Source organism: Panthera uncia, chromosome D4, assembly GCF_023721935.1.
Source record: "Panthera uncia isolate 11264 chromosome D4, Puncia_PCG_1.0, whole genome shotgun sequence".
In the NCBI taxonomy this organism is placed as follows: domain Eukaryota; kingdom Metazoa; phylum Chordata; class Mammalia; order Carnivora; family Felidae; genus Panthera; species Panthera uncia.
In genome coordinates this window covers 18,691,275-18,714,823 of record NC_064807.1, presented here as the reverse complement: position 1 = coordinate 18,714,823, position 23,549 = coordinate 18,691,275, and the positions used below count along the sequence as shown (strand labels likewise).

Here is a 23,549-nt window from a genome sequence, read left to right as displayed (position 1 = left end):
CAAAAAAAAAAAAAAAAAAAAAAAAAACAACGTTGTTTGCTTAGGTTTGTTTTTCATGCAGGAATTTTCTTGAAAGGTTTGGTATTCCTAGGTACTTTACAGCAGTGAGGCACTAAACTGCCTCCTCTCTCTGCCTCCTCTCCAGGCAGTTCTCTGGGTTAGAGTTGGGTTTTGGAGAGCATAGAGATGGCATAATCCAGCTGTTCTGCTCATCATGCCTGCTTCCTGTACAACCATGAGTTATGTGACTAGACTTCCACTGGACTCTTCCTATTCCTCTCCCAGGACCAGTTCACAGGTCCAGTCCTCCATGTGCAGAGTGAAAGGTTATCACCTGAACATCTCCGGATCGTACATTTACACACACACATCTGAGCCTGGTTGAAATAATGCTTCCAGCTCCCTTTCAGAGAAGTGCACTTATCACATATTTGGCAGATATTCTTCCACATCTGTGGAGTTGTTGCCCAGTTTCTTCATTAGATTTTGTTATTGTGGTTTCATTCTTTTGGGGTCTCAGGGACCAGAATGAAGAAGATGGGTCTTTTCCTCGAAGTTTCTGAAAATTTCTCTCACAGCCAGGTTGCTCTCGGCATTTTTCAGAAGTTCTGAGTCATTTCTAGTTTTTACCCTCATTTATTTCAAATAACAACTTTTGGGGTGCCTCGGTGGCTCAGTCGGTTAAGCATCCTACTTCAGCTCAGGTCATGATCTCCTGGTTCGTGGGTTCGAGCCCCACGTCAGGCTCTGTGCTGGCAGCTTGGAGCCTAGAGCCTGCTTCGGATTCTGTGTCTCCCTCTCTGTTTTCCCCTCCCCTGCTCGTGCTCTGTCTCTCTCTCTCAAAAATAAACATTTAAAAAATAAAATAACAACTTTTGAGGGGCACCTGGGTGACTCAGTTGGTTAAGCATTCGACTCTCAGTTTCAGCTCAGGTCATGATCTCATGGTTGTGTGAGTTCAAGCCCTGCATCAGGCTCTGCGCTGGCCATGTGGAGCCTGCTTGGGACTCTCTCTCTCTCTCCCTCTCTTTCTGCCCTCCCCTACGCACGCTGTATCTCTCTCAAAATAAATAAACTTAAAAAAAATGTTTTTAAATAACAACTTTTGACACCTACTAAGCATAGAACATGAAGGTAATTCTTACAAGTGCTTATATTACCTGGCTGTCCTTGATTATGTGATTTTCTTCACATTTCCCCCCCTCCCTGCCCCTGTTTTTCTCTCTTCAAAAGTTTAAACCATGGGAAAGCTTCCTTTGCAGCCCCAAGCATTTTGAATTTTTTTTTTTTTTTACTTTCCTCAACATTAGAATTATTGGTCCAAATCATATCTTTGAGACTGTATCAATCTTTTACGGTCTGTGTCACCTGTACGGATAGGTGCTATGGAATTACATAGTAAAGCCACGTGAGAAGTGGATTTATGAAAATGCGCTCCTAGATGCCCAGCCAGAAAAAAGGAGAAAAAGTACGAAGAGAGAAAAGAAAGAGGAGATTAGTGATGCAAAAGGCTCCAGGGTGCCTTTTCTCTAGTGACAGCATGCAGTGAAATAACATTGAGTCAGAGAAAGTTACTCAGCCTCAGTTCCTGCGTGTCTCAGCTAGTGTGAGTGCTTACAGTGCCGAGTGTGAACCTGGTGTTGAGGGATACTAATTCTTTGTTCACCTAGGCCCCTCTTGCAAACCCAGACCCAAACCCAGCTTCATCCCGTACTCACCAAATGAACCATGACCTTTCCTACCACCAAGGAAAAAGCGGTCTGGATCAGACATATGGCGGGGCAAAATGCTGGCCACCAGTGGATATCTTCAAAATACACTTTTAAGGGTAATTTAGACTATATGTGATTTCCACCTTGCACCCTGATCCTAATTGTTACGAAATTACATTTCCAAAGTCAGCGGAAATACATATTTATAAGACCTGCGCTCCTTTCTGTTATCACGGTTATCAGGAGCACATGGTCACTGTCATCCTAAATTCCTTCCCCTCTCAGTTTCTGAACCTCCACTGGGTAGTTCAGGGTTAGACCAGGAGCAGCAGTTCTTTAAGCTGGTATTCAGTTTTCAAGATGAAAATGGTGGTAGGGTGGAGGGGACGGACTGGCCAATTCCAGATGCTCTTCTCAGAGGTTAGAAACTTACAAGACTTAAGAAAGGTGCTAGCACCTTCTTAAGGGTGATAGCACAGCCTCTTAATATCCCTTCTTAAAGGGATAGCACAGCTTCTAATCAGTTGGATAAGATGATCAGCCACAGCAGACATCGGCCATAAACCTGCAGCTCACATCCCTCCCTAATGGTGGAACTCTTACTGCCTCACTCTGCTTCTGGAACTTTCGAGATCTGTGGTATCCTTTCACCTTATCCGGTCCAGTTCAACAATAGAAGGAGTCCTGATCCCGTTTCCTTTTACCTGTACTCAAGTGCTGTTGTTTCCAGCACACTCGTACCTGGGAGTTTATAAATTTTCTAACACATTTATATTGTCTGGATACCTGAAGAGTTACTTCACCTCGGAGGTTTGAAATCAGATGCATGCTTTCAAGGCTGTGTGCCAAGCATAAGGCCTCTCCGGCTGAGTCTCCATGGTAACACAGTGAGAGAGTCTGGTGATTGTGTGTCTGTGACCACAGGCATGGATTTTCCCATGTGAATGACTGGTGTTTGCTCATGTGCTGCTCTTTCCAGGTCTTTCCTCGGGTCTTTCAAAGTTGTCTGCTTTCTTCGTGATACTAATTTAGCCTTCCATCCCATCCCAAACACCTCCTTTCTTTCACTGTAGAATAACCTGGTTTTGTGTGAGTTTAATGTTTCAGTAGTATCTAAAGGTGTTTGTGTTGGACGTGTCTCTGATCTCACTTGGTTATTAGCTTCAGAAGAGTTATTTTACTTACTTCATGATACCTGGAATGTATTTTTCTGTACAAAGTGGGACATTGATACTCTATTGTTATTTTTTGGTCTGCCTGCCCAATTTAGCAATGAGGCCATATTGCAAGTGTTTCATAAAAACATTTCATCAAAAATGTTTTAAAATCATTCAGCAAATTTTTTTATCAGGATAAAGAGCAAAAGAGAAGAAAAGTCTCCTTTAGAGTAAAATATTGAAGCTTTCTATCCTGACACTTTACAACCCATCCTCAGGTTTTCATTGGTGTAGTGAACGCTTTTTTTGTTGAAAGGATAATTTGTAATACTCTGTGCACCTTCCCTATTACTGGCATTGCACATGATACAAAATGCTGGGGGTTTAAAAAACGGGGTATGGTGGACACCTATTGTTTTTCAAAGCTTGTTATTATAAAGCATAATTGAGCACTTTATGGTTTTCCAAGGACAGATCTTTTGAGCCACCCCGCATGTATGAGGGTGAATTTCTTGTACCCACCAGTAAATCGTTCAGGATGTGAATACTGATTTTTTTTAGGCAGAAGTAAACGTTGCTTTTAAAAAGTGCCAGGACCTTGTTCGAGTATGCACTGTAAATAGAACCACTGGTGATAGAACAAGGATCAAATAAACATTGAAGACTACAGTTCATGCAAACAACAGAATTTTACCCCCAAATCCCATAATCATACCTTTCAGTACTACATAAACCACCGCCAAGTTGTTTGAGTGTTTCATGTTCATTTTCTCTGCCCTCCCTCTACGTTGTCAGTCATCTGGAAGAATACATAATATGAGCAAGGACACAGTAATCTACACACAGGTTATTATTGGTATCTTATTAACGAAGAATGTTTATAGAACTATTTTGTAAGCAACTTAAAGTAGCATGAAAACCAGATCTTCATCTACAAATGAGGACTGTTTCACAAGAATGTTATTGGTTTAAAATACCAGCTGTATGGTATTTAAACATCTGGAAAAGCATTTTTACATGTGTGCAACATCTGGGTAAATAGATCTGCTAAAAATTAAGTAGCCCTCACACGAGAAATTAAGCAAGCGAATAAAGACGTTCTTTTCTTACGTTTCATTCTCTGTGTTTCATTCTCTGTGCTGTGAAAGGATGATGCTCTGTCCTTAAATAAGGAAAATGAATTGAGAAACGCAGTATCTAAGAATTAGAGAAACAAGTTAGGTGGGGGAGGGGGAGAAATTAGTCTCAAAGATATTAACAGATTTATAGGGAGAAACCTTAGTTTTGCTTTTATTTCCACATACGTGTGCTTTACATCATACGTGATCAATTCCTTGAACATAAATTGTAAGTAAATATACTCAAACTTACATATTTGGAATGTTACTAATAATTCCCATAGCTGTGATAGTTTTTTAAGTACGTACTAGCTGTGTTAACTTCCTTTTTATCAGCCTCCTCACCTAGGAAATAGGAATCGCAACAGTATCTGCTGCTCAGATTTGGTTTAAGAATTAAATGCTGAGCCTGGGTGGCTCAGTTGGTTGGGTGACCGACTTCGGTTCAGGTCATGATCTCACAGTTTGTGAGTTCGAGCCCCGCGTCGGGCTCTGTGCTGACGGCTCAGAGCCTGGAGCCTATTTCAGATTCTGTGTCTCCGCCTCTCTCTACCCCACCCCTGCTCATGCTCTGTGTCTCTCTGTCTCTCAATAATAAATATACGTTAAAAAAAAATTTTTTTAATAAAAATTTAAAAAAAGAATTAAATGCTGTTCTACACTAAAGATCAACAGACAACAGCCCACAGGCCAAATTGAGCTCCCTGTCTGTACTGTACCACTTGTACACTTGTGGTTTACAAAAGCAAAGATTGGGTTTTATATTTTTTAAGCGATCGAAAAAAAGATCAAGAATGATGTTTCTTGACACTTGAAAATTTTGTGAAATTCACATTTTCACAAAGTTTTGTCAGAACCTGGCCACACTCCTGCATTTACGTATTGTCTATAAACGCTTTCCTGCTACATTGGCAGAGCTGAACAGTTGCATCTGCGACCTTGTGGCCTGCAAAGCCTAAAATATTTACTATCCAGCCCTGTACTGAAAAGCTTGCCCACCCTTCTCTACGCTAAAGTGCTTTGAAAATGGCTGACGTATATTTGTACTAAACGAATGTTATTTTCATGAAAAGTATTAATGTTAAGTAAAATAAACAATATCACTCATAACCGAAAACGCATGTCGGAGTCTGAAAACAGTCATCATATATTATCCCTCAAAATCATACTAAAAAAAAAAAACTATTAATTGCATGACAAATCATTTATGGTTTGAAAATGTAAAATGACCTTAGGAATATGATGTACCGAACTCATTTCACAAGGGGCTTATTTTCAGAATGGTTTTTAAAAATAATTTGATGTTTGTTTGTTTGTTTGTTTGTTTGTTTTTGAGAGGGGGAGAGAGAATCCCAAGCAGGCCCCGCATTGTTAGTGCATAGCCCGACACAGGGCTCAAACCCATGAACCATGAGATCATGACCTGAGCCAAAGTGTCAGACGTTCAACCGACTGAGCTACCCAGGTGCCCCTCAGAATATTTTATACATTCCTTGTGGAAAACTGTTATGCCATCAGCTTACACGTCCTCTCTCCTTAATTTTCTTGTCATATGACCAATTCTTCTGTTTACTGTTGTCCTTCAGTTCCAAACTTACTCTGATTCCCTATCTTAATTCTCCATTTTTACCCACTGTCTAATCCCTCTCAGTGGAAATTCTAGCCATAGTCCTGCATTCTCTGAAGGGTAGAAGGAGAATCTGAAGGGTGGGGACCAAGAGTTGTGACACAAACTTCGGAGTGTACGTGATCACAAAGAGGCCAGGTCAAGCGGTACCCCATTGAGAAGGGCTCAAAAATGCAGTCCGCACAAGTCCTTCGAGCTTATCTCTTAGGTCACACGACAAACCAAATTCTTCTCTTAGCATCAATGTCACCCGGTTGTATTTGCCAAAGAATTAGGCAACAACATGTTTCTGGGCCAAACTGACCCATCTATAAAAACATTTTGAGGCACTAAAGAAAATATTTTACCAATTTGGTTTAGATTCTTTTATTTTATCCCTGTTTTCTCTAGACAGACTTTCCTGGCATGACTGATACACCAGGAATTTTGCCCAGATTCAGTCTGATGTGCGGATGTGTATGTAATTGATTTGTGTAGATGGGTCAAATCTCCCTCAGACCTTTTTAGGCTATTCAGGGTTTCCAAGCTGAGTTGTATCATCTGAGCCGGTTTCCTTTTCGGTCTCTTACCCCTGCATCCCCATAGCCTGTTTCTGTTTCTCTTCATCCACCGTCTCCAGCAGCTTGGCCAAGTTACCATTCACATCCAACTGTAGAATCAGAAAGTGGACAAGCGCAAAAAAAAGCTGACATTCAGACACACTTTGCTTTTTGTGACACCTCTAGAACAGTTGGCAAAAGACTAGTTCGGGTTGAGCTATGACTTAAGTTCGCCAAGCTGGCTAGCACAGAAAACCGAGTTGGCCTTAAGGAAAAGAGACCCGGTGGGAATTTGTAATAAAGTAGAACTGTTTTATTAAGTTAGAAATATCAAAGCATTTTAATCGGATTTCAAACATGCTCCAGAAAACCTCTTTGAGACCCTCAACATTCAAAGTGACAAAAATTGGGAAAAATTCAAATGGTTAATAACTTCATTATGTAAAGGGTTTATACAAACCCATAACTAAACATTCAGAGCAAAAAACGACCAGTTTTCGTTAGCAGAGACGTGAGCAGACAATTCACCAAAAGGGAAAATACTTCCAGTTTAGTAAATCTACTGGAAAATGTTCTACCTCACTGATATTCAAAGAAATTCAAAGCAAGACAACGAGTTGTCATTTTTTTCACCCTGTCGTTTGATGTGTCCTTTCATGACTTTTGTAATTTGATACAAAAAAGATTTTGAAAGGATAAAACTCTCTTCTTGAGAGGGAATAGTAAAATGAATTCACACCCTACGACAGGGTGCCTAAGTTCATTCACCCTCTCTAGAAAGCTATTTGATCATCTGTCACCAAGAACCTCAAATTTTATAATGTACTTTGATATGCTGTTAATAAAGAAAATTATCACTATGAAAATCTGTATACAAAGTTGTAAATTATAATGTTATTTATATTAGTGCAAGCAGAGTGTTTTACAGTAGGGATTTGGTAAAGTTCACTGTAACTTTATGAAGCTATTTAAATATGAATTTTAAAACACAGAAAAATGTGTAGGATATAATGTTGAAAGCAAAATATAGGATATATTTTATATACAAAATAATCACAGTTATTTGTTTTTTCTTTTTAATGTTTATTTATTTTTGAGACAGAGAGAGACAGAGCATGAACGGGGGAGGGTCAGAGAGAGAGGGAGACACAGAATCCGAAACAGGCTCCAGGCTCCGAGCTGTCAGCACAGAGCCCGATGCCGGGCTCGAACTCACGGACCGTGAGATCATGACCTGAGCCACCCAGGCTTCCCTTGTTTGTTTAAGTAGGCTCCACACTCAGCCTGGAGCCCAACACGGGGCTTGAACTCATGACCCTGAGATCAGGACCTGAGCTAAGAGCAAGAGTAGGATGCTTAACTGAGAGAAGGAAAGAGAGAGAGAGAGAGAGGAGAGGGACTGAGCCCCCAGGTGTCCCTAATCATAGTCTTTTAAAATTGCACTGTGTAATATAGTAGCCACAGGTCTCACGTGACTAATTTTTAAATAAGATTTAAAAATTATGTCCTCCGTCGCATCAGCCACCCTTCAAGTGCTCAGTGGCGACATGTCAGTGGTGGCTTCTAAATTGCATAGTGCACGTCCAAAAATGACCTTCCATTATCTCAGAAAGTTCGTTTAGACAGCACTGATACAAAATAACCCCTAAAGCTGCATAGTTCAAAGACTGGAAAAAGTTAAAATTAGAGGAAAAAAAAAATAAGTTTTCGGTGGGCATTTCAACCAAGGAATTTCTTCCTTTTTCCTGTTATTTTAGTTTTTTAATTTTCTGCCATGACCATATTAATTTTATAATGGAAAATAAATCACTGGGCCTTATTTTAAATACTTTTTTTTAACTATTGAAAATGGGGGCACCTGGGGGGCTTGGTCGGTTAAGCGTCCAACTTTGGCTCAGGTCATGATCTTACAGTTCATGGGTTCAAGCCCTGCTTCAGGCTCTGACACCTCAGAGCCTGGAACCTGCTTCGGATTCTGTGTCTCCCTCTCTCTCTTCGCCTCCCCCACTCACACTCTGTCTCTCGAAACTGAATAAACATTAAAAAAAAATTTTTTTAAGTGTGGAAAATAAGTACAAGGATAGCTTGGGGAAAGCCAACTAAAATTTTCTCTCTAGAGTTATTTCTGTTGCTGCTGTTAACGTTCAGGTCAGATCAGAATTTCAGAAACTTAGGTCCTTAGGGAATGGGGCACCGTGGAATTGGTATTTAGTCTTGGAAAAATTTGCACACACCCACAATTCAGAATTCCCTTACCAGCATTTCCTCTGCCATGCTTCACAGTTCCACACAAGTGGGTTACAAATGGAGTCTTTTGGTCTTAACCTGTGCTCTGGAGCCAACATGAAACACTCACTGTGTCTTACCAGGGAGGCACAAAGAAAAGAAGAATCATCTGTATTTTCTTCTTGGTTTCCATTTTCAGTTTGTATCTGGTTCCGGCTAAATCTAGCAAAGAAGTACCAAGTGGACCTTCAGTAAATGAGCTGTTTCTACACACACAAATGACCTTGATGAAGTGGGAACATAGGCGCATTCAGTCGGGTTGTGCCTCTGGATTCTTGACACATGCTGATGGATCCACGAGGGTGCAGGGTTAGAGTCCAGCCACTCAAGTGTCAGCCACATTCTGTAGGTCTGTCTGGTTGTTGCCTGGGCTCTTTCGATGGCTGCCCCGGTGCCTGGCCACCAAGTTGGTTGTTGCTGAAATATTTTATGTGAATGGGGACGTAACCCAAGGAGTTAATGATAAGTTGGAATGCTGAATAAGTTATTGTTCTGTCTATACTCTGCAAGGAAATCTGTATCTTAATTATGCAAAAATTTGTAAGTCTTTTCCAGTTAGCTCTAGCAAAAACAAAGAAATGACGGTCATCAGCTTAAGCAAGTTTGAAATGTGGGAGTTACTTATCTTCATGAGATTTAAGCCAGAAGAAATGCCCAACGAACCAGCTAAGGGAGATTATCTGGTGCCTCGATACTTAGTAGGGGGCAAGGAGTCACAATGAAAGTGACAGCCTATGTGATGTAAGTTTGTGGTATAATAGAGCAATTTTTTTTTAATTTTTTTTTTAACGTTTTATTTATTTTTGAGACAGAGAGAGACAGAGCATGAACGGGGGAGGGGCAGAGAGAGAGGGAGACACAGAATCGGAAGCAGGCTCCAGGCTCTGAGCCATCAGCCCAGAGCCTGACGGGGGGCTCGAACTCACAGACCGCGAGATCGTCACCAGAGCTGAAGTCGGACGCTCAACCGACTGAGCCACCCAGGCGCCCCTAGAGCAATTTTTAAGAAGCATGGGAGGACAGCTGCTTTTGGCCATGAGATATCATGTCAGAGAGCAAGGAATTGGTGATCTCTCCTGACCTGCTCATGGAACCACCCCAAGACAGTGACACAGGCTATTGCGTGTGGATGGAGTACAAGAAAGATAGGAGGAAGGTCAATGAATTGAAAAGTCGATGACGTGAATACTCAAGGCATTAAATATTGAAATCGTCAGTCAGTGAGGGGTATTACAAGAGAAGGGATTTATGTATATAAATCAAGGATAGACATTGGCTCACTGGCACGTAAGCATAAAATTAGTAGGGTGATGGAGCATAGTGTAATTATAAGTAGAAAGATCAACGTGCTGTAAAATATTCTTTGCAAGGAATAGTCTTTGCTACTTGGTCACTAGATGAACTTTCTTATCTTTTCTCAGTGTCTAGGACCATGGGCTTCCACATCAGAGGGGTTAAACATTTGTCGTGTTTGCTTTTGCCCACGTTGAGGCCCTGCGTTCTCTTTAGTCTGAGAGTGTGACTGCCTCTTGACCGTTCCCTCCAGAGTCTCTTTCTGCCCTCTCTTTCACCCACTCTGGTTTCCATCACTTCACTTCATTCACAAGCTCCATCTAATCACCTGGAAACCTCAGCCCAGGAGGTACCAAGCAAATGCACTCTCTTTCTTTGCTTCTCTAAACATCCTGTGCGGTAGACTACTTTGACTCACAGGCACAAATTACAATATTAAAACCTTCAGGATCTGTCTTCCAGCCTGGAGAGTATGCCAGAAGTGGATCTCAAATAATCACTTGCAAAGATTTGCAAAGATTAAGAAAATTATGGAGGAAGTTATATCTGTCCGGCTGTGCTTAGTATCCTTATTATTTCTATTCCTGTCATCTGATTTAGATAGCAGAAGTAGGAAGGCCAGGCACTGACTTTCATTATTTGTCATTCCAACTGTTCTGTTAATATGTTGTATCCATTTTTTTGGTTTGCGGTGGGGTTGAGGGTATTGAACATTTTTCAACATTTTGAAGATACTCCCCCTTTAACGTACGGACAATGTTAGGAAGAAACGTTCTCTAAGTCAGCAGTTGGCAGAAACCTGAATGATTTTTCAGTTTCTTATAAACCACATTTTTCTGGATTTGAAAGCATGGTTAGAATAACTTCATGCAATTCCAGGGAATAGAAAGATTTCAGTGGATTTACAGTTTGACCAATGATTTGAGGTAAGCGAATCGCCTTCCCAAGAGGTTCCTATGTAGCAATTTTGCCGTCTCTGATAGTGGCCGTCGTTGCAAGCTATTGTGTGCCGGGGTCACGGCTAAGCACTTGGCATGCATTGTCTCCTTCTGTCCTCTCAAACGTTGGGAGATAATAAGGAAACTGAGGTCCAGTCAGTTGTCCAAGGTCATACCAGTATTGGAGGCAGAGCCATGTTTCAAACTGAGGTCTCCAGCCCACAGCTCTGGCCCTTCCCTCTTCGCCCCCCACCCCACAACAGGAGCTTGGCACAGAATGTGTTTTGAATTCTCGTAGCACTGACATCAGATAGGACACCTAACAACATGATCCTGCTGCAGGTACAAAGTCAAACTACCAACCTTTTTCCTCAGTCATCGAGGGAGGAAAGAAATATGCAGAGGACCAGCTTGCAGATGTTTTTTCATAAGGCTTTGGAGTCCCTGTCTTTTGAGTTGTTGCATGTATACACCCAGTTGACACGTATCAATGAAATACTTGACAGAACATTTCCTAATTCCTTGTTAAAGATGTTAATCTTTCAGAGTATTCATTGTGTAAAAAAAGGGGGGGGGTGCAATATTTGATAAGCTACAAATGATTGTTTTAATTCAGATTTTACATTATCATGGATCGTGTTAAAACTAGTTTTGTTTAAAATAGTGACCTTTAATAAGGCTAATTTACTCTCAGATGAGTTACATCTGAGAAGAAACAGTGACGCTCGTCAGAGCAATTCAAAGTGAAGAACCATATTTAAAACGTAGTGTTGTATGAATTCCTGAAGCATCAAGTCCTACATTGTGACGATCTCCTTTCCAGATCAATTTCAGAAGCAGAAACGGTGCCAGTCAGAAGGTCCCCAGGGTAGGGTCCCTGGGCTCCACATGTTCCAACATGTGCCAGTAGACGGAAAGAAGCCCCGTGAGCTCCTGGGCACGACAGTGGAGTGTAGGTGTGTGGCCAGCAGGTGTCTGAACCTGTAACTCTGCACATCCGGGTTTAAAAATATTGTGAAGCACGATAAATGTGTGGCCCCCGCCCCCGCCTTAGCTGAACAATCAGTTACATTGCAGACATCTTCATGCTCTGTAGATCTGTGCCTCACTCCTGTAAGCCGAGTGTCTGTCTTTGGCCTTTTTCACAGAAAGCTCAAGGACCACAGAAGTGGGCACACAAGTTATGAACACAGAATCATAGTCACCTGACCAGTTTCTGGCGTTTATTAGTGTGTTTGTGGATCACTCAGATCGTCTGTATCTCTGATACCAAAGGGCTCCTCTGGGCCCTGGAGAGTTCATCCCCATTTCTGCAGGGTACACGGTACCTCGGGGGCCAGGTGAGAGAACTGATGGGTGACTACCATCCCTCAGTGGCAATTCGACAGTCTGTAGGTTTACATCTTCAGTGATCTAGTTTTGCGTTTAAAATCTGCATTCTAGATTGTATGGGGAATATAAATCAATGTGGTTTATCAACCCATTGGTAAGAGGGAAAACTACCAGCAGGGAGAGGCAGGCGGGTGGATGGCTTGTATCATGGGCAAGAGTTAAGGGTCTTAAACATAAGTGAATCTTATGGGAAGAAGATGGATGTGTTGGCCAAGTAATCAGGAGTTGCAGACGTTCTAGAAATGGGCGTTCAGACCTCTGGTGTGATGCTGACTTTTGCCAAAGGGAGATGCCAGCTGGGCAGAGGGGAAGCGAGGAGAGCAATAGCCCACTGAGAGAACGTCCACTCTCCATGGGCAGCAGGACCGCAAAGGCTACAGACGTGAAATCGTGTCCCTTCAGGCCCACTGGTAGTTGTTCATGCAGAGATTTGGGCCAGGTCATAGCCCGAAGAAAGCCAGCTTCCAGTTGGGTTCTTGGGCCGCATCCCCTGGATCCGGCCTTTTCCTCAGTGGAAGGGAGGTTTGTACTTGAGCCAGAAGGAAAGCAGTGACTCCTACCTTCAGGCAAATAGCTGCATCTCGGCAAGCTGCACTTAAGTTGTCTTCTGGGGTTTCCCGTTGGACTTTACTACCTGCCAACACAGAAAACAAGCAGGACTGCAGACCCAGCAGGTTGTTTTAGGAGCGACAGAGGCTCAGGCACACGTGTCCTTCACAGAACTTGGCGTGTTTGGAACGTCCCCGCCCCCACCCTAAGATACAAACAAGGAGGACACCTTTTTCACATTCTCAAGGAGGAGAAGCTTCTTCATGCCCAAGTTACAGAGATCGGAAGCTCTGGTGAAGTATTCCCTACAGAAATCCCACAAATCTCTTCTCCAAGGGTCGTGGGTTCAAATTCTCCTGGGCTTTGCTTTTGTTCCCCTTTCCTCCTAGTAATCTCTCCTTCATCTAGATTCCACTCAAAACTGCCTTTGCTTTTAAGTCTTGCTCCTCCAGACCTTTCCTTCTCGTGTGACCCTAACCTCTTGCGTTTACCACTCTTCCGGGCCCATCCCGTGGACCTGTAAGCACGCGCGCACCATCCCCCCTCTCTTTGTACACCCTCCAGCACCCCTTCATTCCCAGCTTCTAGCAAATGCTGTGTGTGTCCAGGAATTGTGTGTGCAGGGGTGAGGGTGGCAGGCCAATCCAAGGGGGCAGGGGAGCTCAGGAAGGATTTCTTGGGGGAAGTCCTGTTGATCTGGGCCTTGAAGGATTACCAGTGAGGACTGCATTAGCGGCCACAGGTCAGCCACCCTTGTGTGACCGCTGTGACATGGAGCCCGGTTTTGTGGAGAAGAGGACTCGCGTAGCAGTTCAGACAGAAGATGAGCGGCAGGGTCAGGCTATGCTAAGTGGTGAATGCGGGAATGAGGACCTCAGGGCCTTTCCCTGGAGGCAGCGTTAGTCCTGTGTTAACAGGGGGGTTGCGTAAAACAGCATTTTCTGGAGATTGGGGTTCTCGAGGATCAGTTGGAAGTACTGAAGATTGGGCGTGTGAGACCCCTGGCTGGTGGTTTGGACAGGGATTTTTCGGATGATCTTGCAGAGAAGACACTCAGCGGTCACACTTTGCTGCCTGTGATTACAAAGCGGGGATCCGGTAGCCTGTCCTCCCAGGGCCCCAGGTAGGGGCGAGTGCTTTTCAGTTTAAGACTCCGCCCCTGGATGGGTGCCAGCCCGGAGGGGGCAGGGAGGGGGGAAATAGTAACTCACCCAATCGGCATTGTCTTAGCTCTTTTGGGCTCCTGTAACAAAACACCACAGGTGGATGGCTTATAAACAACAACCGTTGATATCAGTCCCGGAGGCCGGGAGGTCCAAGATCAAAGCGAGAGCAGTTGTGGTGTCTGGTGAGGGCCTGCTCCCTGGTTAACAGAGGACTGTCTTCTCCCTGTGTCCTCACAGGGCAAGAGGGGTGAGGGAGCTCCCCAGCATCTCTCTTATAGAGGCACTGATCCCACTCACCTCCTGTTGGCCCCACATCCTAACATCATCACATTAGGGGTGAGGATTTTACTTTTCCGAGGGCATGGATTGCATTCTCGAGAGTTCAGTTCTCGTGACCTAATCAGCTCCAAAAGGCTCCACCTCCTAAAACCGTCACATCAGGGGTTAGGGTTCCAATATCTGAATTTTGGAGAAACGCTTTGACGCTATATCAAGTGTGGTCTGGGCCACACTTACTTTGGTCAGGGTGACTGCACAGAGACCAACTGGCCACCGAGCGCACTCATTTCCTGTCCCCAGGTGTCTCTTCCCATCCCTGTGGGGCTGCAGAGACCAGGCAGGACCTGGTGGGCCCATCGCTCTTTGCTCCCTGCATTCCAGCTTTGTCACCTGCATCAGGTTACACTTCACTGGGAAGGACACTTGCTTTCAGCTTTGGAGTAGTGGGTGGTGGTGACCGGAAGTCCAGAGTCTTTTTCGGTCTTAGGCCTAGGCCAGCCCCCCCCCCCCTCCGTTAGCAAGGAGCCCCGTGTTTGGAACAGTAAAACCTTTACTAGTGTCCCTTTTGACTCAGCCGGTTAAGACCCCAAGAGCAGGGGAGTGTGACGTGCCCCTCCCCCAAGACTGCCTTTGAACCCGTCTTTAGAGGTGAACAAAACCGCACTGTTTCTCCCCATCGGCCTTGCCCAGGCCTCCCACGTTGCTGTTTTGTTCTCCTCCTTGCAACCCCAGGCCCGGGCAAATCACTAAAAAGTTAGTGCCACCGAGCCTCCCGGCCCACACTGTCCCCTCCCAGGTTGCAGTTCACAGAACGAAGTGGATGAGGCCTCATCTTCTGCAGGTTCCACTGCCTTGTGAAGCATGGGTGTATGCAAATCTCGTTTAGTTCATTTAGGATTTAGTTGAGGGGCTTTGATGTGTAGATTTGTAGATATCCACCCCCGCCCCCCCCCCCCCATGGCACGGAGGAGGGGGGAAGATAAGGAATTTTCACCATGGAACGAAAAGCAACTTACTGCGTGAAGTCTGGATCTTAACTGGGAAGAATAAAAAGAATGAAGGTGGCGTGGTTAGGTTTTCATCACAGGACTTGCCCTTCTCGCTGCAAGAATGGAATCTGGTGCTGTCCTGCCTCTGTAAGCCCTCTGCACCTTGCAGCCCCAGCAGCGTGCTGTGCATATCCCAGCAGCCTCCCTTGGCAGCTTGCTGCAAACGCAGTACCTCGGGCCTCACCCTGTGCTGAATCAGAATCCACGTTTGTTTGTTTTTATTTATTTTGAGAGAGAGAAAGTGCCAGTGGGGGAGGAGCAGAGAGCGAGAATCCCAAGCAGGCTCAGCGTTGTCAGCGCAGAACCCAACATGGGGCTCGATCTCATGAACCGTGAGATCAGGGCCTGAGCCGACGTCCAGTGCTTAATGGACCGAGCCACAAAGGTGCCCCTAGAATCCACGTTTGAACAGGGTCCCCTGGTTGTTGGTAACATACATCAAGGTGAAGGCGCTTTCTGCAGCCCCGTGCTTCGCAGAGCTGAGCCTGCACACAGAGGCTGAGTTAACACAGATTCCCGGGGCGGTGCTGAGATGGAGTTTGTAGACCCGAGTCAAAGGTACAGTGTTACTGACGCTGCTGGTCAGCTGCCCCCTTGGTTGGTCTGCAGCTTTTCCCTGAATCCGAAGCTCCAGCCAAGTAGCAAAGAGCAGCCCCCAGCTGCACGCACAGGCAAAGCTTCAGGGAAGCAGCCCGATCAGTGGCCCTGCTTCCAGAGTGGCCCTGAGTGCAGCTGCACCGGGCACAGGAACGACCATCTAGGCAAGGCATCTCTGGAACACGGCGCTGGGCTGGGTCCACTATCCTGGCCGCTATCCTGCAGGCTGGTGCAGGGTCCCCTCCCAGCAGACTCCGCCCAGAGCCTGGGAGCTCCAGCCAGTTCAGTCTTGAAACTCTTAGATCCCTGGACCGCTCCTCCCTTTTCCTGTCTTCTCAAAGCATCTAGCCCCTTGCCTTTGAAGCATTCCAACCAGAAAGGCCCAAAGAGAGCCTGTCCCTGGGGATTCCATCCCCTCCCTCCTAGAGAATGCTAACTATAAGAACTATTTCTAATGGAGACTCACTGGTTGATGCCAGTGTGCACATACCCACCTTGTAAACAGGGCTTCTGTAAGGACCACAGTATGCCTGTCTAGATTTTCTCTAGCTCTAAGGAAAAAACAAAAGGTAACTCTCGCATCACAGATGTCACTATTTAATTAATCTTCTTTAGGTGTTTTTTTTTTTTTTATTTTTTTTAAGTTTATTTATTTTCGAGACAGAGAGAGACAGAGCATGAACGGGGGAGGGGCAGAGAGAGAGGGAGACACAGAATCGGAAGCAGGCTCCAGGCTCTGAGCCATCAGCCCAGAGCCTGACGCGGGGCTCGAACTCACGGACCGCGAGATCATGACCTGAGCCGAAGTCGGACGCTTAACCGACTGAGCCACCCAGGCGCCCCAATCTTCTTTAGGTTTTTAAAAAATTCTTTCAGTTCTTATTAGGGCCTTTGCTATTCGTCAGTCCTGAAATTTTCAGCCTATAAAATCCCAGGCTCCGAGATACCATTTCTCAGTAAATACTGTTCCCAGGGTTTTAAATTTTACCACTGGTGATGGTAATCAGTAAAAGGCATATAGATAGAAAAATACTATTTTTAGAAAACATGTATGTAATTTATATAAAAGGGAAATGTATGTAGTGAAATAAACATTGCCCCTTGAGCCATGACGTCATCTTTCATTGTATCAGACCCGTGGTGCATCAGTATTTAAATATTTCAATAGGCATGAAGTTTAAAGGTTGAAGAAATTGGCGATCGTGGGGTTTACAAGAGTTGGTAAAGATCTGTTTTGGCAAAGCGTGTCTTTCCAACTTGATTTGAATTGGCGCACTTGACGGAAAAAGCAAGACATATTCAGGATCTAGAAAATTTTCCTTGGTGAGCCGGGTTTCCTGGAGATTTCCTGGAACTACAGTCAAAGGGTTATGCATAAGAGTGTGCTTGGCCTTTGTAACCCTGCGCTCGGAAACTTAGGGAACCTTCTACATCAGGAAGGCAGACTCTGAGGAGAAAATACTAACAGCTTGAACTCCTAGTCTTCATGGTCAGCCCTGAAATATTTGTTCATTCATCTCCTTTTAGAAATTTGGGAGGGTGGTGTATCCAGATATATCAACTGCAAGTATTTTATATACCAAAAAAACACAGCTCGAACTAGCTTAAAAACCAAAGGATACTAATTGGCTGATGTTACTGAAAATCCAGAGGCAGAACCAAGTTCAGGCATGGTTTGACCAAGGAGTTAAAACCAGGTGAGCAGGACCTGGTTTCTTTTTCTGTTTCAAGACGGTTGCTCGAAATTCCTGAGGCTACCTGAGTCATCATCCATGAAATCAAGGCGCTCTCTTCCAGAGCTCCCAGAAAAAGTCCTGGGGTTGATGGGACCCGTTGAACTGCTTAGGTAAATTCATGACCATAAAGCAGAGACAAGTAGTTCCAAGTGATGTGGGCCTGAACCAAGCTGGCTGCCATGGGGACAGGATGCTTTGGCTTAAACCACCAGGCACCCATAGGTCGCTGGGTGACTTAGAGGGCATTTTCACCCCCCGTGAGCAGTGGAGGGAGGCTCAACCCCAGGCAGGTGTTTTCATTGCCAGAAACTCGGTCATCACACGTAGCACTAAATCAGGGGGCTGGAAAGAATCATCTGTGTGTCCAGGAAGACGTGTTCTCATACACCAAGGCTTTTATATCCCCACAGAAAGGAGGACCTCCCGAATCTGCCTTTGTCTGTGACCTGGGGGGGAATGACTTAGAGGTGAGTGTGTCTGTGGGAGGAAGAGCTGGTCACCTGCTGGTCAACCAGGAGAGTTTACTTAATAAAGGAGCCAACGCAAGGCATGAACCTTTTGCATGTAAATCCTGATAACAGCAACTACAGTCCAGCCCTAGGCTACAAGAGTTGAATGCATACAGAAGATGCGTTGGACTTCCAAAACAAACACTTCACAGATTGAGTAATCACATAATTCATGCCTTGTTTTTCTGATGGTTTTTTTTTTCAGAACCGAATGGAGGAAAGCAAAGCACTCTTTAGAACAATTATCACATATCCCTGGTTCCAGAATTCCTCGGTTATTCTATTCTTAAACAAGAAAGATCTTCTAGAGGAGAAAATTATGTATTCCCACCTAGTTGACTACTTCCCAGAATATGATGGTAAGTCAGTGCTCTTCAGCCAGCCCAGTAGCTGGGGATCCGTCTTGCCCCCCAAGCAATGCAAGAGCTGACACAGCAGCTTACTGTTGCTGCCTTGTGCATGTGTGATTGATGAAGTACAAATTATTGTTGGCCTTGCCCCGTAACCACCTGAAATGTTTCAATTCCCTGACAATGCTGAAAGTTATAGCCAAAGAAAGCAACTTACATGTTTTGAAATAAGTGTTATCAGAAGAGGGAACAGCCCCACAGTTTTGACCAATCATGTATCAATCATTACAGTTGGCTCTTTCTTTCGGCAACAGCTGGCTCTTGCCTCTCTATGGAAAGAGAACACAGTTTTGTGACAAGAACCCATGCTCTGAAATCACTCTACCCAGGTTGGCATCCAAGTTTTGATACCTCGTATTGCTAGAACCATGATGAAGTCACTTAATTTCTCTGAACAGTAGGACCAAACTCATGCAGTCGTCTTACAGGCTCTAAGAGAGATAACCTATGTACGACATTTTAGCATGATACCTGACACGTGGCAAGTGTTAGCAAATATTTATTTGGGGGAGGGGGGAAGGTGCTGCATGGCCTGATGCAATCCTATCGTCCTTCGGGATGGCACCAGCCCCTTGAACTCTTCCTGTAGTGCTTAGAATCCATAACACCCACATCAGTACACCAATGGCTTTGCATTATTTCCTTACTTATAAGCACTCCTTATAAACAGATCTTGCCTACCCAGCTAGAGTGTGAAATCGTCAATGACTAGATAGGACACCCAGCCATTCCGAGAAATACTTGTTGACCGGTAACAAAATGCATCCACACCAAGCCACTCTGAAACAAGTCAAAGAGTCACAGCCACCGCCCGAAAGAACTTTTATGACAGGATACACGCACATCTCCCCATACATACTGGAGTCTAGATGAAGAGTGGCAAACTGTGGCCTGCCACCTGTTTTTATAAAGAAAGTTTTATTGAAACAGCCACACCCCGTTCATTTACACACAGTTTTTATGCTTTTAACAGCAGAATTGAGTAGCTGTGACAGACTCATCCACAAAACCTAAAATATTTACTCTCTGGCCCTCTTTTAATTGAAGTATAGTTGACACATAACGTTACATTAGTTTCAGGTGTACAACGTAGTGATTGGACAAGTCTGTATGTTGTGCTGTGCTCACAAGTGTGGCTGCCATCTGTCCCCATACAGCATTGGTGACTGTATTTCCCTACCATTGACTGTGTTCCCTTTGCTGCGCCTGTGATCCCTGGACCTCATTCCACAGCTAGAAGCCTGAATCTCCCACCCCCCTTTTGTCATTTTCCCCACCTCCCCCATCTGCCTGCTCTCTGGCAGCCATCAGTTTTTAGTATTTATGGGTCTGTTTCTCCCTTTTGTTTATTCATTTGTTTTGTTCTTTAGATTCCATACAAGTTAAATCATATACTATTTGTCTCTCTCTGACTTACATCACTTAGCATTATACTCTCTAGGTCCGTCCATGTTGTCTCAATGGCACTGTCTCATCTTTTATTATGGCTGCATAGTATTCCTCTGTGTGTGTGTGTGTGTGTATCCATTTGTCTTTTATTATGTCTCATCTTTTATTATGGCTACATAGTATTCCTGTGTGTATGTGTGTGTGTGTGTGTGTGTGTGTGTGTGTACACACACACACACACACACACACACACATCTCCCTTATCCATTTGTCTATTGATGGACACTTACATTCCTTCTGTATCTTGGCTATTGTAAACAATACTGCTATAACCATAGGTGTGCATGTGTGTCTTCACATTGTTTTCACTTTTGCCAGGATTACGGATCATATGGTAATTCTATTTTAAATTTTTTTGAGGAGTTTCTATACTGTTTTCCACAGTGGTTACACCAGTCTGTATTCCCACCAACAGAGCACAAGGGTTCCTTTTTCTCCACATCGTCGCCAACACTTGTTCCTTGGGTTTTTATTTTACCCATTGTGACTAGTGTGAGGTGATATCTCGGTGTGGTTTTAATTTTTATGTACCTGTTGGAAAAATGTCTATTCAGATTCTCTGTCCATTTTTAATCAGATTAACTGTGTTGTTAGTGTTGAGTTGTGTAAGTTCTTTATATATTTTGGATATTCAACCCTTATCAAACGTATCATTTGTTTTATGGTTTTAGGTCTCACATTTAGGTCTTCAATCCATTTTGAGTTTATTTTTGTATGTGATGGAAGAAAGTGGTCCAGTTTCATTATTTTTCATGTAGCTGTCCAGTTTTCCCAGCACCGTTCATTAAAGAGACTGTCTTCTCCACATTGTGTATTCTTGCCCCCTCCTTCATAGAATAATCGATCATATAAGCATCGGTTTATTTCTGGGCTCTCCATTCCATTGATCTATGTATATGATTTTGTGCTAGTACCATAGTGTGATTACTACAGTTTTTTTTTTAATTTTTTTTTTTTTAGTGTTTTATTTTTGAGACAGAGAGAGAGACAGAGCATGAGCGGGGGAGGGTTAGAGAGAGAGGGAGACACAGAATCCAAAGCAGGCTCCAGTCTCTGAGCTGTCAGCACAGAGCCTGACACGGGGCTCGAACTCACAGACGGTGAGATCATGACCTGAGCCGAAGTCGGAAGCTCAACTGACTGAGCCACCCAGGCGCCCCGTGATTACTACAGTTTTGTAGTAGATCTTGAAATTTGGGATTGTGATACCTGCAGCTTTGTTCTTGTTCCTCACGATTGCTTTGGCTATTCAGGGTCTTTTGTGGTTCCATAAAAATTTTAGGATTGGTTGTACTATTTCTGTGAAAAATGCTCTTGGTATTATGATAGGGATTTTCTGGAATCTGTCGATTGCTCTGGGTAGTATGGATGTTTTAATGATACTAATTTTTCCAATCCATAGGCATGGAAAATTTTTCATTTGTTTGTGTTATCTTCAGTTTGTTTCATCAGTTTTATAGTTTTCAGAGTACAGATCTTTCACCTTCTTGGTTCATTTTATTCCTGGGTATTTTCTTATTTGGGGCTCAACTGTCAATAGGATTGTTTTCTTCATTTCACTTTCTGCTACTACGTCATTAGTGTATAGAAACGCAACTAACTTTTGTGTATTAATTTCGTATCCTGAAACTTTACTTATGACTTCTAGTAGTTTTTTATAAAGTCTTTGGGGTTTTCTCTGTAAAGAAATACAGTGTATAGGAGCACCTGGTTGAGCGACTGACTCTTGTTTTAGCACAAGTCATGATCCCAGGGTCGTGGGATCGAGCCCTGAGTCCTGAGAATCCGAGCTTGGGATTCTCTCTCTCCCTCTGTCCCTCTCCCATGCATATACTCTTGCTCTCTCTAAAAATGAAAACAATAAAGGTTTTATTAAAAAATGCAGTGTACACATAGTACGGTTTAACTTCTTCCTTACCAATTTGCATGCCTGTTATTCTTTTTTCTTGTCTGATTACTGTGTCTAGTACTTGGAGTACTGTATTGAATGAAAGTGAGAGTGGACATCCTGATCTTCAGGAAAATGTTTTTCCCTATTGAGTATGACGCTAGCTGTGGGTTTTTCTTATGTGGCCTTTATTATGTCGAGGTATGTTCCCTCTAAGGTAACTTTGTTGAGGATTTTCATCATGAACAGATGTTGAATTTTGTCAAATGCTTTTGATGCATCTCTTGAGATGATCATATAGTTTTTATCTTTCATTTTGTTAATGGGATGTATCACATTGATTGATTGTGAATATTGAACCACCTTTGTTTGGATCCCTGGAATGAATCCCATGTGACCATGGTGAATGATCCTTTTAGTGTATTATTCAAAGTGGTTTGCTAATATTTTGCTGATTGTTGCATTTAAGTTCATCAGAGAGATTGGCCTGTAGGGTTTTTTGGGTTTGTTTTTTGTTTTTGTAGTGTCTGTGACTGGTTTGGGTAGGAGGGTAATGCTGACCTTGTAGAATGTATCTGGAAGCTTTCCTTCCTCTCTGATTTTTGTAATAGATGGATATAGTCAATTCAGAATAGATACTAATTCTTTTTTAAATGTTTGGTGGACTTCACCTGTGAAACCACCTGGACTTTTGTTTGTTGGGACTTATTTGATTACCAGTTCCATTCTGTTACTAGCAATTGATCTGTTCAGATTTTCTATTTCATCCTGATTCAGTTTTGGAAGATTGTATGTTTTTAAAAATTTATCTATTCTAGATTGTCCAGTTTATTGACATATAATTTTTTGTAGTAGTCTCTTACATTCCTTTGTATTTCTGTGGTTGGTTGTTACTTCTCTTTATTTCTAGATGAGTTTGACTAAAGGTTTATCAATTTTGTTTATTTTTTTAGTCTCTATTTCATTTATTTCGGATCTGATGTTTATTATGTCCTTCCTTCTAATCTCAGGCTTTTTTGTTCTTTTTCTAGTTCCTATAGGTATAATGTCAGATTGTTTGAGATTTTTGTTTCTTGAGGTATGTCTGTGTCATTACAAATTTCACTCTTAGAACTGCTGCATATCAAAGATTTTGGAACTTTGTGTTTTCATTTTCATTTGTCTCCATGTATTTTTTTTAATTTGCTCTTGGATTTCTTTGTTGGCCCATGGGTTGTTTAGTACCATGTTATTTAGCCTCTGTGTTTAGGTTTTTTCCAGGTTTTTTCTTACTATTGATTTCTAGTTTCATACCATTCTGGTCAGAAAAGATGCATGATATGATTCTAATCTTCTTAAATTTATTGAGACTTGCCTCCTGAAGAATGTCCCGTGTGCATTTTGTTGGTTTTGGATAAAATTTCTATATCTGGTCTAATATGTCATTCAAAGACATGGTCTCCTTGTTGATTTTCTGCCTGGATTGTGTATTCATTGATGTACATGGGTTTCAGAGTCCCTTAGTATCATTTTATTACTGTCAGTTTCTCTCTTCATGTCATTAATATTTGCTTTCTGTATTTAGGTGCTTCATTGTAGGGTGCATAAATATTTACAATTTTTTTATCCTCTTGATGGGTTAACTAACCCCTTTATCGTTATATAATGCTCTCTTTGTCTCTTGTTACAGCCTTTGTTTTAAAATGTATTTTTTATCTGATATATGTATTGGTACTCTAGCTTTTTTTTTTTTTAACTTTCATTTGTATGGAGTATCTTTATCCAGCCGTTCACATTCAGTCTGTATGTGTCTTTAGGTCTGATGTGAGTCTCTTGTAGGCAGCATTTAGAGGGGTCGTGGTTTTTTTTTCTCCAC

At 43.1% G+C, this 23,549-nt stretch overlaps 1 protein-coding gene and 1 long non-coding RNA gene across 6 annotated transcripts in view; both read left to right on the top strand.

Moving 5' to 3' along the window:
• Positions 1-3,472, top strand: part of LOC125925273 (uncharacterized) — a 4,536-nt gene extending 1,064 nt beyond the window's left edge. Inside the window, exon 2 of the long non-coding RNA XR_007458763.1 lies at positions 45-3,472. This is a non-coding gene — a long non-coding RNA (uncharacterized LOC125925273). The remainder of the gene's footprint in view (positions 1-44) is intronic.
• GNAQ (G protein subunit alpha q) overlaps positions 1-23,549 on the top strand; it is a 354,951-nt gene that overhangs the window by 318,311 nt on the left and 13,091 nt on the right. For all 5 annotated transcript variants that reach the window (XM_049633988.1, XM_049633973.1, XM_049633997.1 and 2 more), the window contains one exon: positions 18,153-18,306. In XM_049633988.1, coding sequence (XP_049489945.1) covers positions 18,153-18,306 — 154 coding nt within the window. The remainder of the gene's footprint in view (positions 1-18,152; positions 18,307-23,549) is intronic.